This window comes from Dreissena polymorpha, chromosome 6 (genome assembly GCF_020536995.1).
Source record: "Dreissena polymorpha isolate Duluth1 chromosome 6, UMN_Dpol_1.0, whole genome shotgun sequence".
NCBI classification, from domain to species: domain Eukaryota; kingdom Metazoa; phylum Mollusca; class Bivalvia; order Myida; family Dreissenidae; genus Dreissena; species Dreissena polymorpha.
Genome location: NC_068360.1, coordinates 61,078,662 through 61,103,228, shown reverse-complemented (window position 1 = coordinate 61,103,228; position 24,567 = coordinate 61,078,662). Strand labels below are relative to the sequence as shown.

The 24,567-nt window shown below is 35.6% G+C and overlaps 1 protein-coding gene across 5 annotated transcripts in view; it reads right to left on the bottom strand.

Annotated features, from left to right (window-relative positions):
• Positions 1-16,152, bottom strand: part of LOC127833889 (histone-lysine N-methyltransferase PRDM9-like) — a 33,055-nt gene extending 16,903 nt beyond the window's left edge. For all 5 annotated transcript variants that reach the window (XR_008027663.1, XM_052359389.1, XM_052359390.1 and 2 more), the window contains exons 1-4: positions 16,085-16,152; positions 7,760-8,667; positions 1,989-2,108; positions 1,523-1,605 (exon numbers count right to left, since the gene is read on the bottom strand). Coding sequence is in view for 4 of the 5 variants with exons in the window: in XM_052359389.1 (XP_052215349.1) it covers positions 1,523-1,605; positions 1,989-2,108; positions 7,760-8,666 (1,110 nt within the window). In the remaining variant the exon portion in view is untranslated. The remainder of the gene's footprint in view (positions 1-1,522; positions 1,606-1,988; positions 2,109-7,759; positions 8,668-16,084) is intronic.
• Between the last annotated feature and the right edge of the window lie 8,415 nt (positions 16,153-24,567).

Sequence of the window (24,567 nt, the reverse complement as noted above, 5' to 3'; positions counted from 1 at the left end):
TGTTTGTCAGAAACACAATGCCCCCTCCTGCGCCGTTTTGATCTATTTAAAAAAAAAATCATTAGGCAGGTTCATTACTTTCCTCCATTTAAAGCTTATTCCCTTTGATATGTTTTTTTGACCTTTGACCTTGAAGGATGACCTTGACCTTTCACCACTCAAAATGTGCAGCTCCATGAGATAAACATGCATACCAAATATCAAGTTGCTATCTTCAATATTGCAAAAGTTATGGCCAATGCACCATCCCTGGGGCATTAAACTGAGTGATAATCTCTGACCCGGCCCCACCCTAACCCCCATAACCAGGGATCAGATCAAAATTCCAACAAGGGCTGTTTGTAAAACATGTATGCCCCCCATATGGGCTGTCCGTTGTAGTGGCAGCCATTGTGTGAATACGATTTTTGTGACCTTGACCTTTGACCAAGTGACCTGAAAATCAATAGGGGTAATCTGCGGGTCACGATCAATGTACCTATGAAGTGTCATGATTCTAGGCAAAAGCGTTCTTGAGTTATCATCCGAAAATCATTTTACTATTTCGGGTCACCGTGACCTTGACCTTTGACCTTGTGACCTCAAAATCAATAGGGGTCATCTGCAAGTCATGATCAATCTACCTATGAAGTTTCATGATCCTAGGCAAAAGCGTTCTTGAGTTATCATCCGAAAATCATTTTACTATTTCGGGTCACCGTGACCTTGACCTTTGACCTTGTGACCTCAAAATCAATAGGGGTCATCTGCAAGTCATGATCAATCTACCTATGAAGTTTCATGATCCTAGGCGTATACTTTCTTGAGTTATCATCCGAAAACCATTTTACTATTTCTGGTCACCCTGACCTTGACCTTTGACCTAGTGACCTCAAAAACAATAGGGGTCATCTGCGAGTCATGATCAATCTACATATGAAGTTTCATGATCCTAGGCGTATGCGTTCTTGAGTTATCATCCGGAAACCATTTAACTATTTCGTGTCACCGTGACCTTGACCATTGACCAAGTGACCTCAAAATCAATAGGGGTCATCTGCAAGTCATGATCAATCTACCCATGAAGTTTCATGATCCTAGGCGTATGCGTTCTTGAGTTATCATTCAAAAACCATTTTACTATTTCTGGTCACCGTGACCTTGACCTTTGACCTAGTGACCTCAAAATCAATAGGGGTCATCTGCGAGTCATGATCAATGTACCTATGAAGTTTCATGATCCTAGGCCCAAGTGTTCTTGAGTTATCGTCTGACAACCACCTGGTGGACGGACCTACCGACAGACCGACCGACCGACATGAGCAAAGCAATATACCCCCTCTTCTTCGAAGGGGGGCATAAAAAGTGCAGGGTCGCACATATGCTCATAGCTACCATGTGTGTAAGTTTCAAGGTTCTAGTGCTTATAGCGTAGGAGGAGATAGTGGCCAGGAAGGACGGACAGACGGAGGAGATAACCACAATATCCCCACGCTTTTAAAAAAAGCGTTAGGATAACAAAATACCGGAAACTTAAATGTACCTTAACTTTCTTCACTCGATCCCCTTTTTTGGTCAATTTCTTCTTAGCTGGTTTTAGAGGGACACTCCTTGTCACAGCATTGTCTGCAAACATATCATTAAAATTTAACTACTGTTATAACTAAGTAACTTTTCCCACACTGTCTTTTTGAGCCAAAATATTATTTTTTGGTGACTCTTTTTTAAATACATTATTGTACCAGATTTTTGGTACAGCAATCAAGTATGTTGAGTTTCCATATTTGACCAAATTATACAAGGTCAACATACTTTGTTATAAAATATGAATAGTAGGACACTATTTATTGTAAATTTGTGTTGGTCCTTTAAAGCATGAAATCAAATATCCAACACATTTGCAAGTCTTTATTCTTATGTCAGACAATTTAAAAAATCCATAAATTAAAAAAACAACAACAGATTTTGTGAATCTACGATGTCAACCAAAATAAATAAATCTACACAACCTCTTGCTGGAGCACCCTTGGGCTGGACTTTTCCTGTGGACGAACCTTGACACTTCTTTGTTGCTGGATGGGTTGAGTGACAGCTCTTTCTTTTTCTTTTGAGTCTTTCAATGAATATTTCTACAAAGTCATCAGGCAGCAGAAGATTCATAAGTTAACATTGAAAAGATAATAAATTACTGATTCAGTTGTTTCTGTCATATATTGAATGCACCATAACAGCATGACTTAAGAAATGAAACAACAGGGCCATGGTGGCCCTGGGGTCGCTCTCCTAAGAAGTAACGTTAAGCAAGTTGTTAACGTTGTTTTGTGATAAGAAAGGGTTTGTTGTTTAGACAGATATATAAAAATATGCCTTATAAGTAGATTTTTGTGTTAATTTATGTTTTTAAAATAGACGTCTGTCTCCCATTGTGACAAATGTTTATTTTGAATAAAAGTGAAATGAGGACAGTAATTTTATAATGGGCATAATCAGCAAAAGAAAATGTAAGTACATTTTTTTCACAAATTGTAGTCAAGCTTTGATATCATGAGATAAAAATCTAAGCATTGTATGAGGTAATACAGGATTACTAGTTGCAACTTGTTTCTGCAAGAACAGCTTTAGATACCAAAAACAACTGTATTTTTTCAATAAATTGAGTGTTCATGAAATATTTTTTTCATAATCAATTACAATATGTTGAATTGTTAATATATATCAAAGTATTATAAGGAGAAGTCAATTAATGTGAGAATATCTACTAGAAATTCAAATTGATTGTATTTTTAGGTACATGTACCAAACATCTGACACTTAATCTTTCTAATAGTTAAAATATAGCAGTAAACACACACACAAAATTTGAATATGTATCATATCCAAACAACTGTCAAACTAGAAATGGCGCGGCAGAGGCCGACGCGTATCCCCACGCCGAATGTTTGACCTAGGTGTGCCCCAGGGTTGGTAATGGGGCCATGCATAGCTGAGATTGACCGTATTGTCATAAGAGAAGTTCATCATCAATTAGAAGTGAATTGGTGTAGAAATGAAGAAGTTATAGTAAAAGGCAATTTTGGGTGGGTGTGACATATGTGGGCAGGGCGCCCCAGGGTTGGTAATGGGGCCATGCATAGTTGAGATTGACCGTATTGTCATAAGAGAGGTTCAGTATCAATTTGAAGTGAATCGGTGTAGAAATGAAGAAATTATAGTAAAAGGCAATTTTGGGTGGGTGTGGTCTATGTGGGCGGGGCGCCCCAGGGTTGGTAATGGGGCCATGCATAGTTGAGATTGACTGTATTGTCATAAGAGAAGTTCAATATCAATTTGAAGTGAATCGGTGTAGAAATGAAGAAATTATAGTAAAGGCAATTTTGGGTGGGTGTGGTCTATGTGGGCGGGGCCCCAGGGTTGGTTATGGGAACATGCATAGTTGAGATTGACCCTAATGTCATAAGAGAAGTTCAGTATCAATTTGAAGTGAATCCGTGTAGAAATGAAAAAATTATAGTAAATGGAATTTTTTGGTGGGTGTGGCCTATGTGGGCGGGCGCCCCAGGGTTGGGATTGGGGCCATGCATAGTTGAGATTGACCCTAATGTCATAACAAAAGTTCAGTATCAATTTGAAGTGAATCCGTGTAGAAATGAAAAAATTATAGTAAATGGAAATTTTTGGTGGGTGTGGCCTATTTGGGCGGGGCGCCCCAGGGTTGGGAATGGGGCCATGCATGGTTGAGATTGACCGTATTGTCATAGGTGAGGTCCAGTATCAATTTGAAGTGAATCGGTGTAGAAATAAAGAAGTAAATGTAAAATAACCTAAAAAAATGAGTGATAATTTCTGACGCGGCCCCACCCCAACCCCTATAACTTTTGACCCAGGGGTCAGATCAAAATTCCAAATAGTGCAGGGTCGCACATATGCTCATAGCTACCATGTGTGTTAATTTCAAGGTTCTAGTGCTTTTAGTGTAGGAGGAGATAGTGGCCAGGACGGACGGACAGACGGACGGACAGACGGACGGACGGACGGCGGAGATCACCACAATATCCCCACCTTTTTTTCAAAAAGCGTGGGGATAACTATTTGGAATTTAAATGCACAAATAATATAAAGCATAAATACGTTATTTTTTCCAAAACAACTTCCAAACCTACTTATCTTTTTAATTAAACAGTGTTTGTGCTTCTTAAAGATGTGATTAGTTGTTTATTATTACCCAATTGTTCAAATTTTGGACAAAGTTTTTAATCTACAGGGGTTCCGCTGTCGATCGCCATTGGCGCCAAATGGCGCTTAATTTTTTAATGTGGCTCCAATTTTTTTAAAGTGGCGAATTAAAAAAAATCGGTAAAATCCTATCCGAAAATGTACTGCGAGTCGAAAGCACGCGACCGAGCATTAGCGGCCAGCGTCTGTCAGTTGTAAATATTGATTTACGACGATGTAAGCGACCTACAGTGCATGGTGCATTAGAAATCACCGAAGCGTGTAAGTGTTACAAACGGTGTTTTTACTGCTATTGTCAAGTTTTATGGGGGTTATTATCGGATTAACGGCTCCTTTATGATATTGAGCAATAAGTTAAGTAACACGGGAACAAACTGTCACGACGATCAATAATAATAACGATTATTAGGGCCGCTATTTCTTTGTTAAAATCAAAACCATGGGGCTGGCAAAAGCATTTAATTTCTCCACATCAACAATTAAAAACTTGTTTCAACAGGTATTTGTGAGCATTTCTGTTTAATAGATTCATTATTGTAATGTTTTGGGAAGGATATAAATTGATTAAGATAACAACAATTTTTTAATTAAATATAAAACATTCAGTCGATGTACTATATTTCGGATATGTTAAATTCGGACATTTAAAGATAGGGACATTAATGTGTTGGTTTGATGTTGATAGTTTGTAAAAATATGTTTTATGCTATTTCAGGCAACTAGAATGGATGGTGGCAATTATCTGGGCCTTTCTGTCAGGAAAAAGGCGTGAACAACAGTCATTTAATTGAACCTGGAAATCATCCACCACTAAGAGAAAACTTGTTAACAACAGAAGCTGATGTATATCATGTCCAAATGACCAAATATAACTGTTAAACACTTTGAAGTGAGATGCTTTATTTTCTGATTCCCTTTCAAATGATGAACATTGGTGTGATTTTATGTTTAAGTAATTAATTTCGAAACATTTATGCAGCATACTGTTTAATACATTGATGTTAACATTATTATATTATTTTGGTTATCTGTGTTGTTTATCAAGTTGAAAAAAATGTTATTTATATACAAATAAAGCTTATTAAGACTTATGAAGGTATGGCTTATGAAGGTACTTATTTATTTATCTATGAAATAACATACTTTTTAAAGTGATAATATAGTCAATGACATTAATGTAGTAAGGTTTCTTAAAATGATTGTTCTTATTAATAAGGTGGAATAACCGACAGTATTCACGCCGCGAAAAAGTGGCGACAACTTTTTTGGGCCAGTGGAACCCCTGAATCTACCAGAACAATTTTTTAACTCACTTTGCAATGATTATTCTTATTGAAACAACAATAAAAGCTGTTAAAATCACAAATCTTTTATAAGCACACACAAACTACTGAATGACTGCATTAAGCATCTTATTAATGCTGTCAATCTGACATCAAGACAAAGGTCTTTCTAAATCCATTACCATTATCATCATCACCATCACATTCAACATCATCATCATCACCAACATCATCATTTGATTATCATCATTAAGCTACAACATCCTCATTACAACTAGAGTGTTAACAAGGTTTAAGTAAAGTCTTATAAGGAAAACTGCCCAACTTCCTAGTGGCCATGTTTTTCAACGAACCGTAACCATTTTAGAACTCAGCTGATTTATCATTAGAAAGACTATTCTGACCAAGTTTCATGAAGATTTGACAATAAATGTAACTCAACTGTTAACAAGATTTTACTATAGCCATGTAATGAAAACTGCCCCAAACCCTGGCAGCCATGTTTATCAACAGACCGGAACCATTTTCGAACTCAGCCGAGCTATCATAAGACCAAACAAGCAAATTCGTTGAATTGATATCCCCCGCCAATATGCTTCTGGACATATAAGTGTTATATTTGACACTAAAAAATCATTTTTTCAAAATACAAAGGACCATAACTTCGTTATTAACAGATGGTTTACAATGCCATTAGGGGTGCATCATCTTCTTATAAATATATATATATACTCTTAACAAGTTTCAATGAAATCTGCCAGAGCACTTCCAAGATATGGCTCCGGACACACAAAAAAAGCATTTTTTCAAGATAAAAATGATAAAGCAATGATGTGCATAATGTCCTTATTGCCATCTATCCATGTTTCAAGTTTCATGACAAAATATTAAGAACTTTTAAAGTTATTGCAGGATCCAGAAAAGTGTGACAGACAGACTCACTGACTGACGGACACACGGACTGACGGACACACAGAGCGCAAACCATAAGTCCCCTCCGGTGAAACCGGAAGGGGACTATTAAGCTTTTTTTAATTTATGGGCCATAATTAAAAAATGCTCAAAGCAATCTTGCTTGATATCAAACTTGACTTACATGAAGATATCATGCCTATTAACATAATTATAAAGTTTCATGATTATCCAATTTAACAATGAAACTATTTTGAGTTATTGATCAGACATTATTCTCATGGACATTCACAAATCACGCGCCGGACATGGGACCAGCAGGGCTCGCGCTGTCATTCGCCACTTGAGCCATTTGTGAAAATATTGAGAATTTGGCTCAAGAAAAATCCGATTTGCGAAAATGCTAAAATCTCATAAAATTTCATTAAAAACAGCCGCCATTTTAACCCAAACTGGTTTTCTATATTTTTCTCTTTGTTTCAATGAAAGTATTCGCAATTTGAACAGTTAACGAAAACCGGTCTGCACTGGTATGGAGACATCGCTTGACCTTATTGTTATTGAAGTGCACATGGTAGCTGGCCAATCAAAACTGAGCTCGCTTACACATGAATGACGTTGTTGAATGAAACGTAAAAATGGGTGGAGCTTTGAATACACAGTAAATAATGTTGTCTGCAAACAAAATAGCGGCTGGTCGCAAATGTCGTATTATTAGATTAAAAATGAAAATAAGCGTGACAATAAATTAATTATTTCCAAGCTGACTATCGATCTAAATTAAAGAGTGATAATTAAATAATTAGTTCTATGTCGTTGATGTTACAACTTTCTGCTGATTTTAGATTGAAAAGCGTCCTTTGGACGAAAATGAGTCTGAACAAAAAAAAATAAAAAATTAAACACAAAAAACTCGAGCATTCTAAGAGTCATGGAAAGTTGATAATAATTGGCTTCGCTTTGAGAATGAATCAAAATCAATGTACTGTGACCTATGCATTAAGGTGCAGAATTCCAACACGTTCACTGTAGGTTGCAATATCCTGAAAAAAGACTTGGTGACGAAACATGCCAAGTCTTAAGGTAAGATTTTGAAGAAGAGAGGACTTTTAATTTGAAATTACTTTTAAATGCTATAGTCTAACTATATGCATATATGCAGATGAAACAAACGAAAACTGGTTGGCAATAGGCCCAAAATGCACCACAGACAATCTAGGATCCAAAATTTTTTGTGGGGGGGGGGGCATGCCCCCGGACCCCCCTAGATCTGGGTGGCTTAAAGATATTTTGGGCCAGCGCTAGCCCTGGACCAGAATGGTCACATAACACATGTATAAAAAATTTAATACCTGAGTCATCGTTTTCAGAGATTGAATGTCTTTGAACATTAAGGTTCGAGTAATGGTCAATTGTTAATGTCTCTCCATCCACAGTTGGTCTAGCACAATATTGGTCAACATATGAAAGTTCAATCTCTTTCCTTGTCAAAAATACAGAATTAAGGTCAGCCAGTTCAGCTTGATTCTCAGGTGTTTTTTTATATTTATGATCACATAAATCATTGTGATCATTTGCTGTTGTATTTCCAGTGTCTGTTTCTGTCTTTATATACTGTTTAGCTATACTACATTCATAATTGAGGTCATTAGTTGTTGGATAACTCTGGTCTGTATTTGGATTAAGAGACTGTTTTGTTTTCCCACATACAGAATGGAGCTGAAATTGTGCTGTATATGCATGGGCAGTCGTATTTTTGTTCACACATACAGGCTGTCTTGTGAAATCTTGATGCATAACTTCACATTCCGGCTGTTCTGATTTCACACAATCAGAGGTGAAGCCATATTGTTTGGTGTTATCTTTATCCATCTGTAAACATTGTGATCCTGTTTGTTCATGTACTAAATTGGAGCCATCTTGTTTCTTGCAATCTGGATGTCTATTTTCCCATAAAACCTGTTCTGGCTTGGAACACACAGAATAAAAATCTTCAGCCGTATTATACCATTCATCAGTCTCAATTTTGACACAAACAGAGTTAAAGTCATTTATTGTTTGGTCTGGATTTAAGGTCTCTGAACTAACACTAGCACATATACATGTAGTGTTTACGCTTTGGGTCGTGGAATCAACATTATTTATAATCACACTCTTGTTGTCCATGTCACTTTCCCTGGCATTGCTTTCTGTGTTAGGTTTGCCCATTTTGAACTTTTTGGATGCCATTAAAAGAGGACTTTTCTGTGTACTTGTCATTCTGGAAATAATTTACATATAAACATGTTGATTCATAGGAAGATTCAAGAGAAGGATAAGAACACAACACTTATAAATGTGTGAAAATATTGCCAGTTATCTGCTATTTTTAAAGTTCAACATAGTTCTAGTAACAATAGTGACTCATAATATGTTGTAACAAGTAGCAAGTTATAACAATGACAAATTGGACTCAGGGTTATAAATAAGAATTGTTTTAGTAAGCCAACTTGTATTTGAATAAGGCTATGGTCAGAAACTGCATACATTCCGGATTGGCCAAGCTATACAAGGTCTGCCCCAAGGTTTAGTTGTGGCAGTTTTAATTTCATTTGATAAAAAAGGATGTGTCTGACAGTCTTAGGGCTGTAACGATACATTCGAATATTCAAATTACTCGAATACGGCTGTGGACGAATCGTATTCGTTATTCGCCACCTCCCGAACCGAATACTTGTTGAATACAAACATCTTATCTTATCTTACCTTACAAATGAAGGTTCATACAAAAAAAACTATTATTGAAATGTTCTTCTCCTTATTCCGGCGTTTTTCATCATGTTTACCCCACCCACTTTGGTACAAAGTGAGATTATCAACAAAAATGGCGGGCGGGCACCGGTTGAATATTTACTTATTTAGGTAAATACGAGTAATTTGATGCTCAAACATACACACAAAGTATAAGCAGATGGAATTTCTTTTTTGTTTATCTTTGCGACAATGATTGTGAAACTTATCAACAAACACGCAGCCTAGCAAAGGGAAATTAGTTTCATACTATATAATGTCATGTCAAGTTGCTTAATTGTTCTACTCAAGGAATTCATTGGTACTAGTAATGTTTTCAAAACTGTGTTCAAAGTTTCAGCAGTTCTAGTCAGTGTTTTGTTATTTCAAAGTGTTATATTTCATATTTTCAGTATGCAATGATACTCAATAAATCAAATTGATAAATACTCATAGTGTCATACTTTATAATGTCATGTCAAGTTGTCAGTATTACTTTTGTTCATTGAAATTCATATTCGCAAATAAATATTCGTATTCGCCACCCTGTATTGGTGATACGTATCGTATTTGTCACCTAGTGTATTCGTTACAGCCTAGACACTGTCTGTTGTTCTTTTCGTTTTATTTTGAATAGGTGTTTGCCTATAAGTGTATACTGCATGTTGAGTCCTTTTTGATATCATGACACTTTTGTTATTTATCAGATATGAATACAATGTGACACAGATTTGAAAATTGCAAGTATGTATAAGGGAAAGACGTTAGTGGAATTTAACAACAAGTGTAGTAATTTGGATGTCATGATTGTAATACATGGTATCATTATATATATATAAATATATATATACAGTGACAGTCAAAACTGAGAACAGCGGTCAATCAAGGGGAAATTACAAAAGTGACCGCTGTCCACAGGCGACCTTTGTTTTCGGATCACAAATTGGTTACCATCAACTAATGCACAGAAAGAATCAGCTTTAAATTTGATTTGATCTCCCCACTCATTCCATCACGCGAAACCCTTAGTTTTCCTAAGCAAGGTAATCATGCTATTATACAGCATTGCAGTTTGCCTATATATTTTTTCAAAAGGTAATATAGCCTAATTGGTAGAGCAACCCAGGCCGGGTTCGAATCCTGATCTGACCTTCGTAGGTAAACTTGTGGTTGCAAGGCTGGCAACTGACAAGTGTGACAATCTGTTTTGGGTGGGGTTAACAGTTCAGTTCATAGTGTTGTTCCCAGAAGGGCAAAAGGGCATGGCGCATTACTTTTAAAAAGGGCATTTTAGCGCGCAGTTTAGGCAAAAAAGGGCAAAAACATTCTCCGAATACCTGAATTACGGGGTAACATGTAATCGCATCTGAAGCAGTTGTGGAAAAAATAACATATAAACAAGCACATTTAATGGTAATTGATGTATTTAACTTACTATGATTTATATTAATATATTTACCTTGCAATGTACATTTAAGTTCCATGCTGTTTCAATAAACTGTACAGCACGACAAACATAATAAAGCAATATATGCATATGAATCTGATTATACACAGATCCACTAACATATTAATGAAACCATGTTTGTCTTATCCCATTTTCTAACAATAATCTTGCCAGATGTTTAAAATAACATTTCGAGTAAATTGATCGCTAACAATATGCAAACACTTGTTTCCGTGACATACATCCACCAAGTAGATTACAAATAAATAAATAATGTTGTTTCTATCTAAAACATTTTTATGCATCGTTGATTATCACAGCAATTCATTAATTCCTTCTTAATGTATAATCCCCATCGTTAATTCGATCGTTTACGACGTTATTTGCCATTTTTGCCGAGTCGCAATTTAATTCTGTATAGTCCGCCATGTTGTTCAAATGTCAAATGATGTAAGCGACAGGTGCGCATAGCAACGTTAAATCGTATACGCGATTCGCATTTTGTTAAATTAGTATACGTCTCAGTAGTTAGTTCAATAATTAGATCTAATTATCTTAAAGACGAAAGCGATAAAGAATAAATTTGTTTGTGTTTTTAAATGTAATTATGCGTAAAAATATATGTTTTGATATAACTGAATAATGCATGCAATGCACAATTGCCACGAGAATAACATCGAGTTTTTCATCAAAAGTCTCCGAAGTAACAATTTTATCGTGGAGAGTACACATTGTCGACCGAAAAGTGCGCTTGGTATAACATAGCCTCTGGCATTATCGATTGATACTGACACCGGGTTATTCACGCATGACTAATTCACATCTTTGGAGCAGTTTACCTATAAATCGAGCACTCTTATAGATTAAATCTGCTCAAATATAGTCGATTAGACGTTGACGTCTCTTGAGTAAATCAAGCAGTCGGAGCGTCACAGACAATCAAGGACCCTGATGTTGCGGACCAAGTTAGATCGTAAGGCAATAAAGATGTTATCAATAAGGGCGCGTGGCGAAATTTGCCTTTGAAAAGAAGGGCGCGTGGCGAAATTTGCCTTTGAAAAGGGAAGTGTGGCGATCCGGGAGGATGGTGTGGCTTTTTCGCCACGCTAAAATGGCCTGGGAAAAACACTTATTCATCAGGTCACATATGATACCCTTTAATATGGCCCGTTTGTTGTTTAATTGCTAATTAACATAATAATTTAATTAATTTCCTTTTTTTATACCAGTCTTTACGAACTCCACGTTCTTCTGCTAGGACGCGCCTTTAATAATTTAATTAAAAAATTATCTTTATTTAAGTTTTTGTTAGTTTCTTCTTTTAAACATTAATCGAGCTCGCTTTGAGACTTTGCCTTATTTCATATTTAAAAATATCGATAGTTTAAATAAGGTACGAGTTCACCACAGTACGACTACAGTACACTACACGCGTTTTCCCCAATTTCCCTCCATCAACGCGTGCAGTAACGCCGAGGGAGATTAAGAAAATTTCGCGATACGCAGCGTTTGCATGATTTTGGACGCCGCATTGAACGATCGGCAACATTGATAAACCGACGCTGCGGCCTTCGGCGTTGGCACCGCGGGGAAACTCCGTGTTTTACGAGATAACGATCAATTTAACCAATCGCATAAATTACTGCGGAATTTGGTAGCCAGGATTTACCGCAAGTACCCGGATTTCGCAGTTCGTCATCGATATACATTGTACTGCTATTCGGCTACCTTATTTGCACCCTGATATTAATTATATTGATATTAAGTGTCATTTAAACGTTTACTGTTTTGGTAAACGATTTCGAGCGAAACACGAAACGCGACCGTTTAAACGTGACACCCTTAGTAAGCAAGTGATTTTCTATACTGAACATGTATACATGACCAAGGACCCTAAAAGTCTCGCAAATCTGTGTGAATTGACAGTTTGACGTTATCAAAGGAAAGCCGCTTCCTGTCTGAAGGCATAACTTACTCAAGTAAACACGTTCAACGAATGCATAAGGAATGGTTTTAATTGTCGGAACAAAGTCGATTCTCTGCTCACTAATGCATTTATTTTCTCTTTGTAGGTAGGTTATTCCAATGATTGCTAAAAGGAGGTGGTAACTATTGAGTTCATAGTTGCATTGAATATTCACAGTTGTATTCTAATTGCGTCGACATTCAAAACAATGTCTACCAGTAATTATGGACCAAATCGGCAGAGTGACATTCACACATGGTAATCCCTTTTGTCAAAACACCGCAGACCGCAGTCTACACAATAGGTCAGTAAACAAGCTTTGCTTGTTTTCATAACGTCAAACACTTAATCCAGTTCCGCCCAGATGTCTTCTTAAATCAGTTTACAGTACAATTACTGTTAAAATAATTACTCTACTGAAATACCGTAACGATAAAGATTCGGCGTGTTTGATTTGAAATTATTTTGGAAGACATATCAACTTATTCGCGATACAATTTTGTTAAAAAATACCACATAAACTTTTAACCGAAATCAACAGAATTAAGTGTTCTTTGCGCTACAAAGTTTGTATCAAAAAATCAATACACGCACGCTTTGCAGGAGTATACCTTGACCTTGTACATTGCAGCATAATTTTTGCGCGCTTTTGTCGGGAAATATACATGATGACTGTATATTGGAAGCATTTGTAAACGTCGTGTTAACATTAAAAATCGTAGTGTGTTTCGGATTACTTATTATTATTCTCATTTGGAAATTTTACGGAACATTTATCCTTGTGTTATATGTGTTATGATTTAAATATTAATTTGTCAAAATGCTTGACATGTTTAATATTCATTCATATTGTAGACGCACCTGTGAATTAAAAAATCATAATTTTATACGCATTAATTTTCTATACAAATTTCTTTATTTTTATACAGTATTTAAACAATTTTTAATAACAATGTTGTTATTTTTGGCATGCCCAGTAGCACACTGCTAACGCAGTGTTGCGCGGCGGTCGCTGATAAAAATGGAAATTGTCTGCATTTACCGACTAGGCTAAAGAATACACGCCACGGGTATAAGTGAACTAGGCGGAACGCCGCGTTTTACCTCGCTTTCAAACTCCGCGTAATCACTCCCTAGCTGGTAAAAAAACGCGGAGTGTTTTTTGGGGAAAACGCGTAGTGTCAGCGATTTTTTTCCTTCTTTATAAAGTACCGGTAAGCGGCACTTTCCCAATTTCGAAAAAACTACAAATTTCCCAATTGCTGGCGAAAAAATTCCCAATTTAATTAAGGTAAAATAAATAAATATATATTTAAAAAAAAAAATGTTTTTTTTTTTTGAAAATGCAACATTTTGTTAGTTTCCCTGTGCAGCTCTATGGTTTGAACCTAGGTTAATATAATATTGACAGCTTGAAAACACTTAGAATCAATTTTAAAGTATTTGGGAGCATAAAATCAAATACACCAATTTCCCAATTTGAGGGTTTCACGACTCGATTTTTCCTAATTTTCAGGTTTTCACGACTCAATTTTTCCCAATTGGACCAGTAGGGGTACTTTTCCCAATTGGACAAAAAAATCGCTGAGTGTACTGTATCTTGCGAGGTGACCAAGGTACAAGTTGACTGTAAGCAGGGCTCGCGCTGTCGTTCGCCATTTGCGAAAATATTAAGAAATTGGCTCAAGAAAATTCTGATTTGCGAAAATGCTAAAATCTCGCAAATCTTCATTAAAATTATCCGCCATTTAAATCCAGACTGGTTTTCTCTTTGTTTCATTTAAAGTGTTCGCAAATTGAACAATAAACTAAACCGGTCTGCACCAGAACATGAGACATCGCTTGACCGTATTGTTATTGAAGCGCACGTGGTAGCTGGCCAATCAACATTGAGTTCGCTCACACATAATATTGGGTCAATCATGCGTAGACACTTGGAATACACAGTTGATATTGTCGTCTGCCAATAATTTATCAGCCGATGGCAAACGTCGTATTTAAAGATAAACAAATGACAAGAGCAACAATAAATAATTTCCCAGCTGATCACTTTAGACCTGTCTACCGACTATCGATCTGAATTAAAGAATGATCATTAAATAATTAGTTCTATGTTGATGATGTTACACCTTTCTGACGATTATCGAGTTATTGCTTGAAATAAAAGGTGATAATAAAGTTTTTTTTAACCACAAGCTATGCTATTGTAAAGAAAAATGTCAACCAAATGGTATATTTATTAGGTATTTGCTAGGCTACCGATTTTCATTTTCTGCAATCAAACGATATGCAAAATTTATTTCAAGTGCAGAACGCGTACAATTTTTCGGACTGTCGTTTTCGGATACGTTATTTTTCACTGATTGAAATTTTTTTTCGGAGTTCTTTATAGAAGAAATAGAATGCCGAATACACATGCAGTCATACTGACGATTTGGTTTATATCATTTAGAATTTGTATTCACTTGAAATTGCAATTGGACAGACTATAACAAAGAACAATTTGTAAGTCTCTTGGTGGGGTGGGTGGCTTTGCTCTTTATTCCTGTTGGGTTCCTGGTTCTAAGACCTCCAGCCTTATTTTCAGGATTTCAAATTTAGGACAACATACTTCACTGTTAAGTGTACATGTACACATTAAAGGGGCCTTTTCACAGATTTTGGCATTTTTTAACTTATTCATTAAATGCTTTATATCGATAAATGTAAACATTGGATCGTAAAAGCTCCAGTAAAAAATCAAGAATAAAATTTAAAAAAGGAAAAGAACATTGCCCGGACCAGGTTTCGAACCAGTGACCCCTGGAGTCCTGCCAAAGTCCTGAAGTAAAAACGCTTTAACCTACTGAGCTATTCCGCCGTGTACATATACTGTCTGTATTTTATACCCTATATAAGCAATCTTCGTAGTTTCACAAAATTTAACGACAAAAACAGAACTCTCCAAATTATTCAATCGTTTCGCGTTGCAACGCTTTATAATTTTTAGGTTTTAAAATCGTCAAAAGATGCATATAATGGCTATATTAGACCATGGTAAATGTTCAGTATTACTGTTTCCTTACAAATATCATAACTAAAACGAAAATTTGCGAATCTGAAATAACTTTTTTCAATTTTGTCAATTTACCAAAGCGTGAAAAGATCCCTTTAATTAATGTTTGTACTTTGAAAAGTATCATAATAATTATTTCTATATTGAAAACTGCATGTTATATTATATGTGATATGCCCTTGTTGTCATAACAAGAAATATGAACAAGTTGCTAGTATATATTATTATTTCAAAACCACTTTTCGCGCGCCGAAAAACGAAATGTGGTTGGCTCAAAGAAATTTTAGGCCAGCGCTAGCCCTGCTGTAAGTGTAAACCCACCAAGACCCGTATAAACGTCGTTCGGTTTTTAAATATTTTTATTAATAGAAATATATATGTTGTTTATTGCATTTGGAAATGCGAATAATGTTTAAATCTCATAGCATTTTGTGATTTACCAACGTCGTGTGTCGTTCGTTTCTGTTCTTTTACACTGTATCGGAAGCAGGATTTTAATACGGGTCAATGCGGTCACTTTTCAAAACGGTAGAAACACACAGTCTGGTTCCCAAAGTGAAAATTAGATGACACAATAAGTATTCTATTTTTTATGTTGTTTAATTTAAAAGCATCAGCTGTTACCGATTATAAGTAAAAGTATGATAATTTACATCTATTTTCTTTAACCAATAATAAACGCATTTTTTTTAAAGCGTGAATATTTTATTTAATACCTCTTTATAATCTCAGCATTATGTAAACGACACAAAATGCTGTCTCCGCCCAAATGTTTTCCGATAATTTATAACATGTCTTCTTTATGCATAGGTAGACCTCTTATTTACTTTACCAACATGATTGCTGCATCAATTAGCTCGTTTACCTTAAAGCGATCACAACAAACTATCATTCAATATGTCTTGATAATATATATTATATAATAATTTTAATTAAGAAACAATAAGACACACAATTTTAAGGACCCACCACATATTTGGTCGCATTTCATCGACGATTTTGACATGCAGTGGTGTTATGGTCATGAAAAACTCAATGATTTCCTTTAACAGGCTAATACTTTCCACAAATCTATTAAATTTACCAGTGAAGTGTCGAATGAACAACACGTATATACTGTCCTTTATTCTAAACCAACGGAAAATCAAGCCATTTGGGTGTAAGATAGGCATGACCCATGTATAACATAATTAATATAGACTTGTATATTAAAATGATTAAAAAAAGTCTTCTCTAAATTTAAAAGAAAAAGGTTCGAATGTGTAACATATGGCAAGTAAATATGTATTGTCTTCTTTTACCATTGTACCATGCCAATGAGGTAAAAAGTTGCTTTTTGTAAACTGTAATATTTCCATTATATTTATATTGGAAAAAGAATCAAGAATTGTCCTCTCTGAAAGTTTAAGGCCCAGAGGTAGCATTTGGCATACAACATCAACATTATGGCTTTGTACCAAGTTTGTTTAAAACATACTATGATGTCAAAACTGGCCCGGTTGGTTGTTACCTGTTTTCCATATATGAATATACACTAAGTAGTTTTATCGAAAATATCTACACACAACATCCCTACTCCACAATGACATGAACACCAACTTTTCACAATCTGGTAACAAGTGTCTCCTAGTGTGCTGTGCGTTCCACTGTGAGTTCTACCTGAGGGCCGAATACCTTGGCACATTAACTCAACAGTTCGCTCGTTGTGATGTCTTTGGCATCATTCCTGGCCCAGAGGACTCTAATACTTTTCTCTATCCTTCGGCTCACTGGCCACACTCTCCTAGTGGATTGACCATCCCTGAGGTACCGTAACTCGTAACTCGTACTGAACATTCTCGGCCTCTCCACGTAGTGCTGGAACCAGGCGGTAGAATGTCAGGTCCTGGCCTCCTGCTTTCCTATTCAGGGATTGGTGCCAGCCTTCAGTGTCGCTATTAGTTCTAACACTAATCCCATACACTGACAAGGAGGCAATATCGAATATTGGATGGTTCAACCACTGCTCATCCATGTATCTCACGAACCTGGTGATCTGTTCGGAGTTAGCTCTAGCAGCAAGCAGCTGGAATGCTGGCTCAATGTCGGCGGCTGGAAGGAATGGTAGCGCCATCATATTTCTAATTTACGCATGGATAGATGCCTTCTCCATGTACGCTGGCCTTAACCCAGGTCCCCCACCTTGCGCCAAACAGCCTGCGTGAAGTGAAAAACGCATCCCTTGATGGTTGCTCCCGGAAATACCTGACGGACCGCCAACCACGCCGCTGAAAATTAAATAAAATCGAAATTATATAATATTAATAATATTATAATCATAATAGACATAAAATCCATGTCTGTAATATGTTTTTAAGATATTATACGCTGGGTAGCTCATACATGTATATAGTTGATCTTTTTTCTTTTGAAAGTGAATTTTGTAAAGTGTTTGTATTACACTGTCAAATCAGAAAAGCAAATAAAACCTGTTTTTACCGTTTTAATACTATATTTAAGTAATTTTTGTATTATTATTACCTTGCTCGAAGTCCATTACGAAGTTTTCTACAACCACATGATCTAACGCATGACGGATACTTGTACGGACCTGAACATAATCGTCGGTCCTCCTCCTCGACATTAAGATGAATGCCAAAGGAACTTGCTTCTCCTTGCCATTGTGTGTAATGAAGCCATGGATAGACTCGAGCAGAACGGATGAGAATGGTTCACCAACAACACGAGAATAAAGGGTTATACATGTGACAGTCCATTTTGTTTATAAAGCAATCGAGTCAACTTTGAAATAAAATTAGAGAAGAAGGGAAACAGACTGGAGCCAATATGGGAAGATAGTTAAATCAGATATGTTTGAATAGGTTATATGCCTCTCTTGGCTGGTTGTCGCTAACGCACTGAAGGAAGATCCTTTAGAAGCACAGTTATTGAGTTTATTGGTTTGATCCTTGCTATTAATAATTTTTAATTGAAGTTTTTAATTTTGTAAATTTAACGTAAATTACCTTAAAAGTTCCGTCCATGAACCAACGGACAAAGTCGGTTCCCTTCTGAATCACTGTCGCGTAACACGGTCAATTACTTCTTCTTAAGGCGCATGTTAATAGTACAGAGTTCTGATGTGTCTTGTTCACATAATATCGAAATCCATCGGATCCAACTAATAAAGGTTTCCCCTCTTGCTTCCTATCTCAATCACTTCAAAGGTAACAGCCTGTTCTTCTATCACAGTGGTTAACAGGGACTTATCACCAATATCCGTCTCCACGGTTTCAGGATACTAATTGATAGCGGGTCTGTTTGGAAGATCAAATGGTTGATTCAGCTGATCAGCACTGGCAGTATCTGTAGAGTCAGCATCCTTAACACTTGAATAATCCATAGCATTACTTTCACTAGTATCCCTAACAGATTCAACACTTGAATTATCCATAGCATTACTTTCACTTTCAATTTCTACACAAGCGTCCCTAACATATTCGTTGACACTACTTTCCTCAGAAAGAAAAGGTTTTTACGGCAAATGAAGCTCCATGCTCGTCAGTCGTTGGATTCCTTCGAAGACATTTCTGACATGTGAATGGAATATCACGATTGGCCTTGATTGCTTTGTTATACTGACGTTGTGTGATACCTGGAAATGTCAATAATGACCTTCATTTAGAGAAAAAAATTATTTTAAAGATCTGATTATTTAAAGCGACAGAACATTTTTTGCGAACTATTTTAATCGAAATAAGCATACACAAGCTGACATGTAATCTCAAAAAGAAAAAAAGGTTTTCGGAAATTTATCATCGATTAGAGCTCAACACTTAACTCTACGTTAAACTTATTAACCTGCCCTGCCTATTCTGTTTAAACATAGTTTAGGACAGAATACAGACTGAGTAATACCAAACTTAAAATTAAGCAAAATGACAATCTTTTATAATTTTATGATATGAGAGTGAAATAAGAGGATTTTGACTTTTAATTTGACAACAGCCTTCATTCTGGTCATGAAGATATATGAAAGATTCATTTGTATTAACAAATAAAAAAGATGTTGAAAGTGTAACATATATTTTGAATCCGCCCCTGTTAAATAAAACAGATGGATCTATGACTACCATATATAAAACTAGTAAGTCAAATCAAATCAATTAATTAATAATAATTAAAACAGTGATACACTATTTAAAAATGTTTTTTTTGCATGATAAAGAACCACAAAGTTACCAAGCGTCTAGTTTCCAAATACGGATGCTCCAACTACCAATAAATTCCATGCAATTTAATTGACCAAAGCGAATTAAAGTACAAACTGAACCAGCATTTTTTTTACTGGCCATGACAGCAAGTGTAATTCCAAATTTTGCCAAAGTTGTGTGATTCTAGTAAATAAAGTAAGTAGAAGTGCTGGGACACAGTCAGGCTCCTCACATAATGCAGCCTCATGCGCGGAAGAACCTCATAAACTTAAATTACCCGATAGGCCGATTCTCAGAGAATCACACTAGCATAATGTTTCATATGTGTGAATGTACTTATGCTTTTACCTTTTCATTGCATACATGCTATCATATATTTAGTGGGTAAGTGGCATGGCAAACAAAGTCCATATCTCTGTTTAATCCATTGTATTGACGCTGACCGATATAGCCATGGCGGAAAGACCAAAATAAAACAATCACAGTAATTTTTCAAACAGAATTAAACATGCGCTTCTATTAAATATGAATGAAATGAATATCACAATAATTACACTAATTGACAAACATTTCATAATAAAAAATTAAAACATGTCAATAAAGGAAAACAGTTTTACAACTTACCAAGTGGGAATGAACAACGAGAATGAACTTGCCTCCACCAGGCGGTCTTGGTAAATGCAAGCGTGGTTAGTGAATTCAAAACGAAATAAAACAAATTATATTGAATGACCAATGAAAATCTTGCATCGGATCAATTCATAATTATGATTGGACAAACCAATTATTGCATCAGCCTGCATGGGTGATTGAACAAAAGAAAGAGGACAGAATTTCCACAAAAAAGTAAATGTATGTGATATGGAAAGGGAGACAATAAAGTGATATCCACTTCATATATATTTAAATAGACTTTTAAACAGTTTTGCAAAATGAGAATTTTAAAAGAAACCGTCATGGATTCGAAAGCGACTATATGCATTATTTTCAATCAAGCAAAGTGACACTCCTTACTAGGAGCAAGACAAATGTTAAAGATAGTTATTATTGTATTGATATTCATCTATTGAAATCGGAAAAATCGTGGAAAAAAACATTTATATTTAAGCTCAAAAGAGTATTACGGACATAGCGTTTGAACTACCATTCAAATTGAAAACACTACGTTCTGTAATGGTAGTACGTTCTCTATTGGTTTTAGTTGTCCCAGGTTCTAACTTCAGGGCAGGTACTTTTTAAATTGTATCTTTATTGTGTTTGTAAAATTATTTATTATTCCTAATAGTATAATTATGTTAGTTAATTCATTTATAATGGCATTAAAAACGATTATCTGTGAACAATTCTCTTTAAATTAATGGCAAGAATGATCTCTGTAAAGCGTCAGTCTCCACATAATTTAAAAAACAACAACTGCGGAACTGAATAATTATTTCCATAAGATAGAACATGGACAATTGAACGGTGCCATTCATTTGTATATCATAATGACATCACTTTAAAATGTATAACTCATACATGTTTGTCGTAAAGGCATGTTTATTTTCAGAGTAAGAGTGATAACGTTGGTGATGTCATGTATATACATATAGATATATACTACACGGAATGGTTGTGATGTTCCAGCGCAAATGGATTGAACACCGCACATATTTAATATTCCTTGTTCACGATTATCTATAAAAAATGACTTTCTTGCAATAAGATTTCATTCAATTGTTGCTTAACCGTTTCTCGATAGACTTGAAAATAACCACCCCAGACCAATGTGTTATCCGTCAGTCTTCATAACTCTAACCGTGAGTAACGTAATGGTTACACATACACGTCAGTGGTAAACTTTAGCCATTAAAAGCTTTGTCAAGACCTTACTTTATCACGCATTTTTAAAAATAATTCACGTCAAATTATCAAATTGTGGAGACTAAATGTCATGTCCCACAACTACCTAAAATATTTAGGTCACACTAAAAACGGTTAAAACAGTAACTTACAGAGACACGAGAAAAGTAGTCACATTAATTATATTATTATGAATGAGATTTAAATGAAATACGCTATATGAACGCTATTTATCCGGATTTTCTTTAAATACAGAGACACAGCCTGTGGTTAGGCAGCCGATGAAGCGGATAGTTCGCATGCCACTTTAATGTATAGTCTATAGGCTTGAACAAATTGACTATATTGCCGAAAATCAGAAACACCTGTCATAGTCAGGTGCATGTTTATCAAGGGGTTAAATTGCCCGGATGTTGGATGTCGGCAGACAAAGTAGATAAGATATTGAACATGTAATCTGATTCTTACAAGTTTTCAATCAGAAAATTTGTTTCGAGGATTTTATTATACAAAAAAAATCGAAGACCATTTTTAAAGTATCTTTAAGACCATTTTAGTGAGAAACAAAAACGTAATTTTTTTAAACAAATTTCGTTTTTAAAACAATTCTGTCATTGGCAAAAGCTAGATAACGTTTCCTAACTATCATGTTTCGGAACTGTTCATGAAAGTTATCGTCGCGCATGGGTTGACCATCCGCTAACGGATCCTGACTACATGGGTTCGAAACCGAACTAGGTCTTTTTTCCAATTTTGTTTCTCTTACTATTTAAATTATTTAAGTCTATTAAAAATATAAATATTTGTAAGCAATCGTTTATAATTAAAACTTTTGAAAACAATGCCCAAATCTGTTAACAATTCGCTTAAAACCGCGGATGAGAACGAGATTTTGATTAAATTATCGTAGTTCCACAACTTGTTTAATTTTTGCCATCATTACAATGAATAAAATACATATGTTCCTAACATGTTATGCCAACATTTTGCATACTCAGTTATGTGTTTTTAACAAAGTGAATCTCATCGTATTTGATTTTGAGATAAAAACACTTTTTCAATGTATGTACAGAAAATATTTGAATTATTTGAATAAGGATTAAAGATTTCAAAACGTGTGCTCCAAAAAAACATCGAAAATATACCAAATCGGTTAATATAACAACAACAACATAACAACAACAACAACCAAATATTCCTTTCTGCTTAAATTAAGCGATCGTAATAATAAAATGAATAATAACAAACAAAACAAGAAAAACAAAAATATAACTTCGACTTTAGCTTCCGAATGAAAAAGTCGTTCGGTCTCGTAAATAGTAATGATGTTATGATAACGTTAATTAAAACAAGAGCATAAATAAACGTCATGCCAATCAGAAATAACATTTACATCCGGTCATTTACTTGTTCGCAAAATACCAAGCTCCCTCCCAGTGGGCATCAAACGTTGTGCGAACGTTGCCGAAACGTAATAATTAGGTCGCAACGTCGGCAACCATTACCGAACGTTGCCATAACGTTGCATACAAAATGTCACCAGGACGTTTCGTCATAACGTTGCAAGGACGTTTCAGAAACGTTGCATTCTGGTTGCGACATTAGTAACCACTTCCGAACGTTTCTGCAACGTTGCACGCGAAACGTCGGTCGAACGTTTGATAAGGACATTGCAACAACGTTGCTTATAGGTCATTGTGCACTTTAAAACCCAGTGGGCACCCAAACGTTGTTGCAAGTTTGTATTTAGGTTGCATTCAAACGTTGCAGTTTGGTTGTCACAATGGTGTATATGAAAGCTTTCATGACGTTTTTTCCAAACGTTGCTGCAACGTTGTATTTAGGTTGCATTCAAACGTTGCAGTTTGGTTGTCACAATGGTGTATATGAAAGTTTTCCCGACGTTTTTTTACAAACGTTGCTGCAACGTTGTAATTAGGTTGCATTCAAACGTTGCAGTTTGGTTGTCACAATGGTGTACATGAAAGTTTTTCCGACGTTTTTTCCAAACGTTGCTGCAACGTTGTATTTAGGCTGCATTAAAAAAAAACTATTTACTGCCAACCGCTCTTTCGAGTATTATCGGCAGGTGTCTAAAGAGGAGATAATAAAACACTCCCCGAGTAGGAATCGTACTTTATAATAATACAGTGCATGCATAGCATCAATGAAAATATGATTTCTTTTAAATTTTAGAAATTCATTTTTTTAAATTTTACAGTTCAGTTGCTTAAACTTAAAGATGCTAAAAATGAACTTTAACTCAAGATGCCGGATAACATATTTTGTTTTAGTTGTGTTATGCATTAAAATGGTAGAATCTAGTTTCAAAGTTTCAAAAAAAAATAGTCAACATTTGTGTCTGATCCTTCAACTGTCGCCGTGGTGTGGTGGATGAGGTGTCCGCCTAGCGATCGGGAGTTGGTGGGTTCGATTCCCACTCGGGGAGCGTTTCATTAACTCCTCTATAGACATCAAATAATGGTTCTTTCTAAGAAACGAACTCGAAAATGTCCATAACTGCCGAAACTAATCGAATTTATTATTATTATTTAATAATATTATTTAAAAAAAAATAGAATTTAAAAATACTGCGTTTGAATGCGACCTAAATACAACGTTGCAGCAACGTTGGGAAAAAACGTCGCAGCAACGTTGGGAAAAAAGTCGGGAAAACTTTCATATAGACCATTGGTACAACCAAACTGCAACGTTGGAATGCAACCTAAATACAGCGTTGCAGCAACGTTGGATGCCCCCTGGTCTTAATACATATTTATAATTTTCCGATTGATATAAGATGGTTTTCAAAATTGCACCACTTCTTGTTTCATTTATTTGTGTTTATTCAAAAAAACACTTCTTTTTGATACACTTTTAGCAACCTC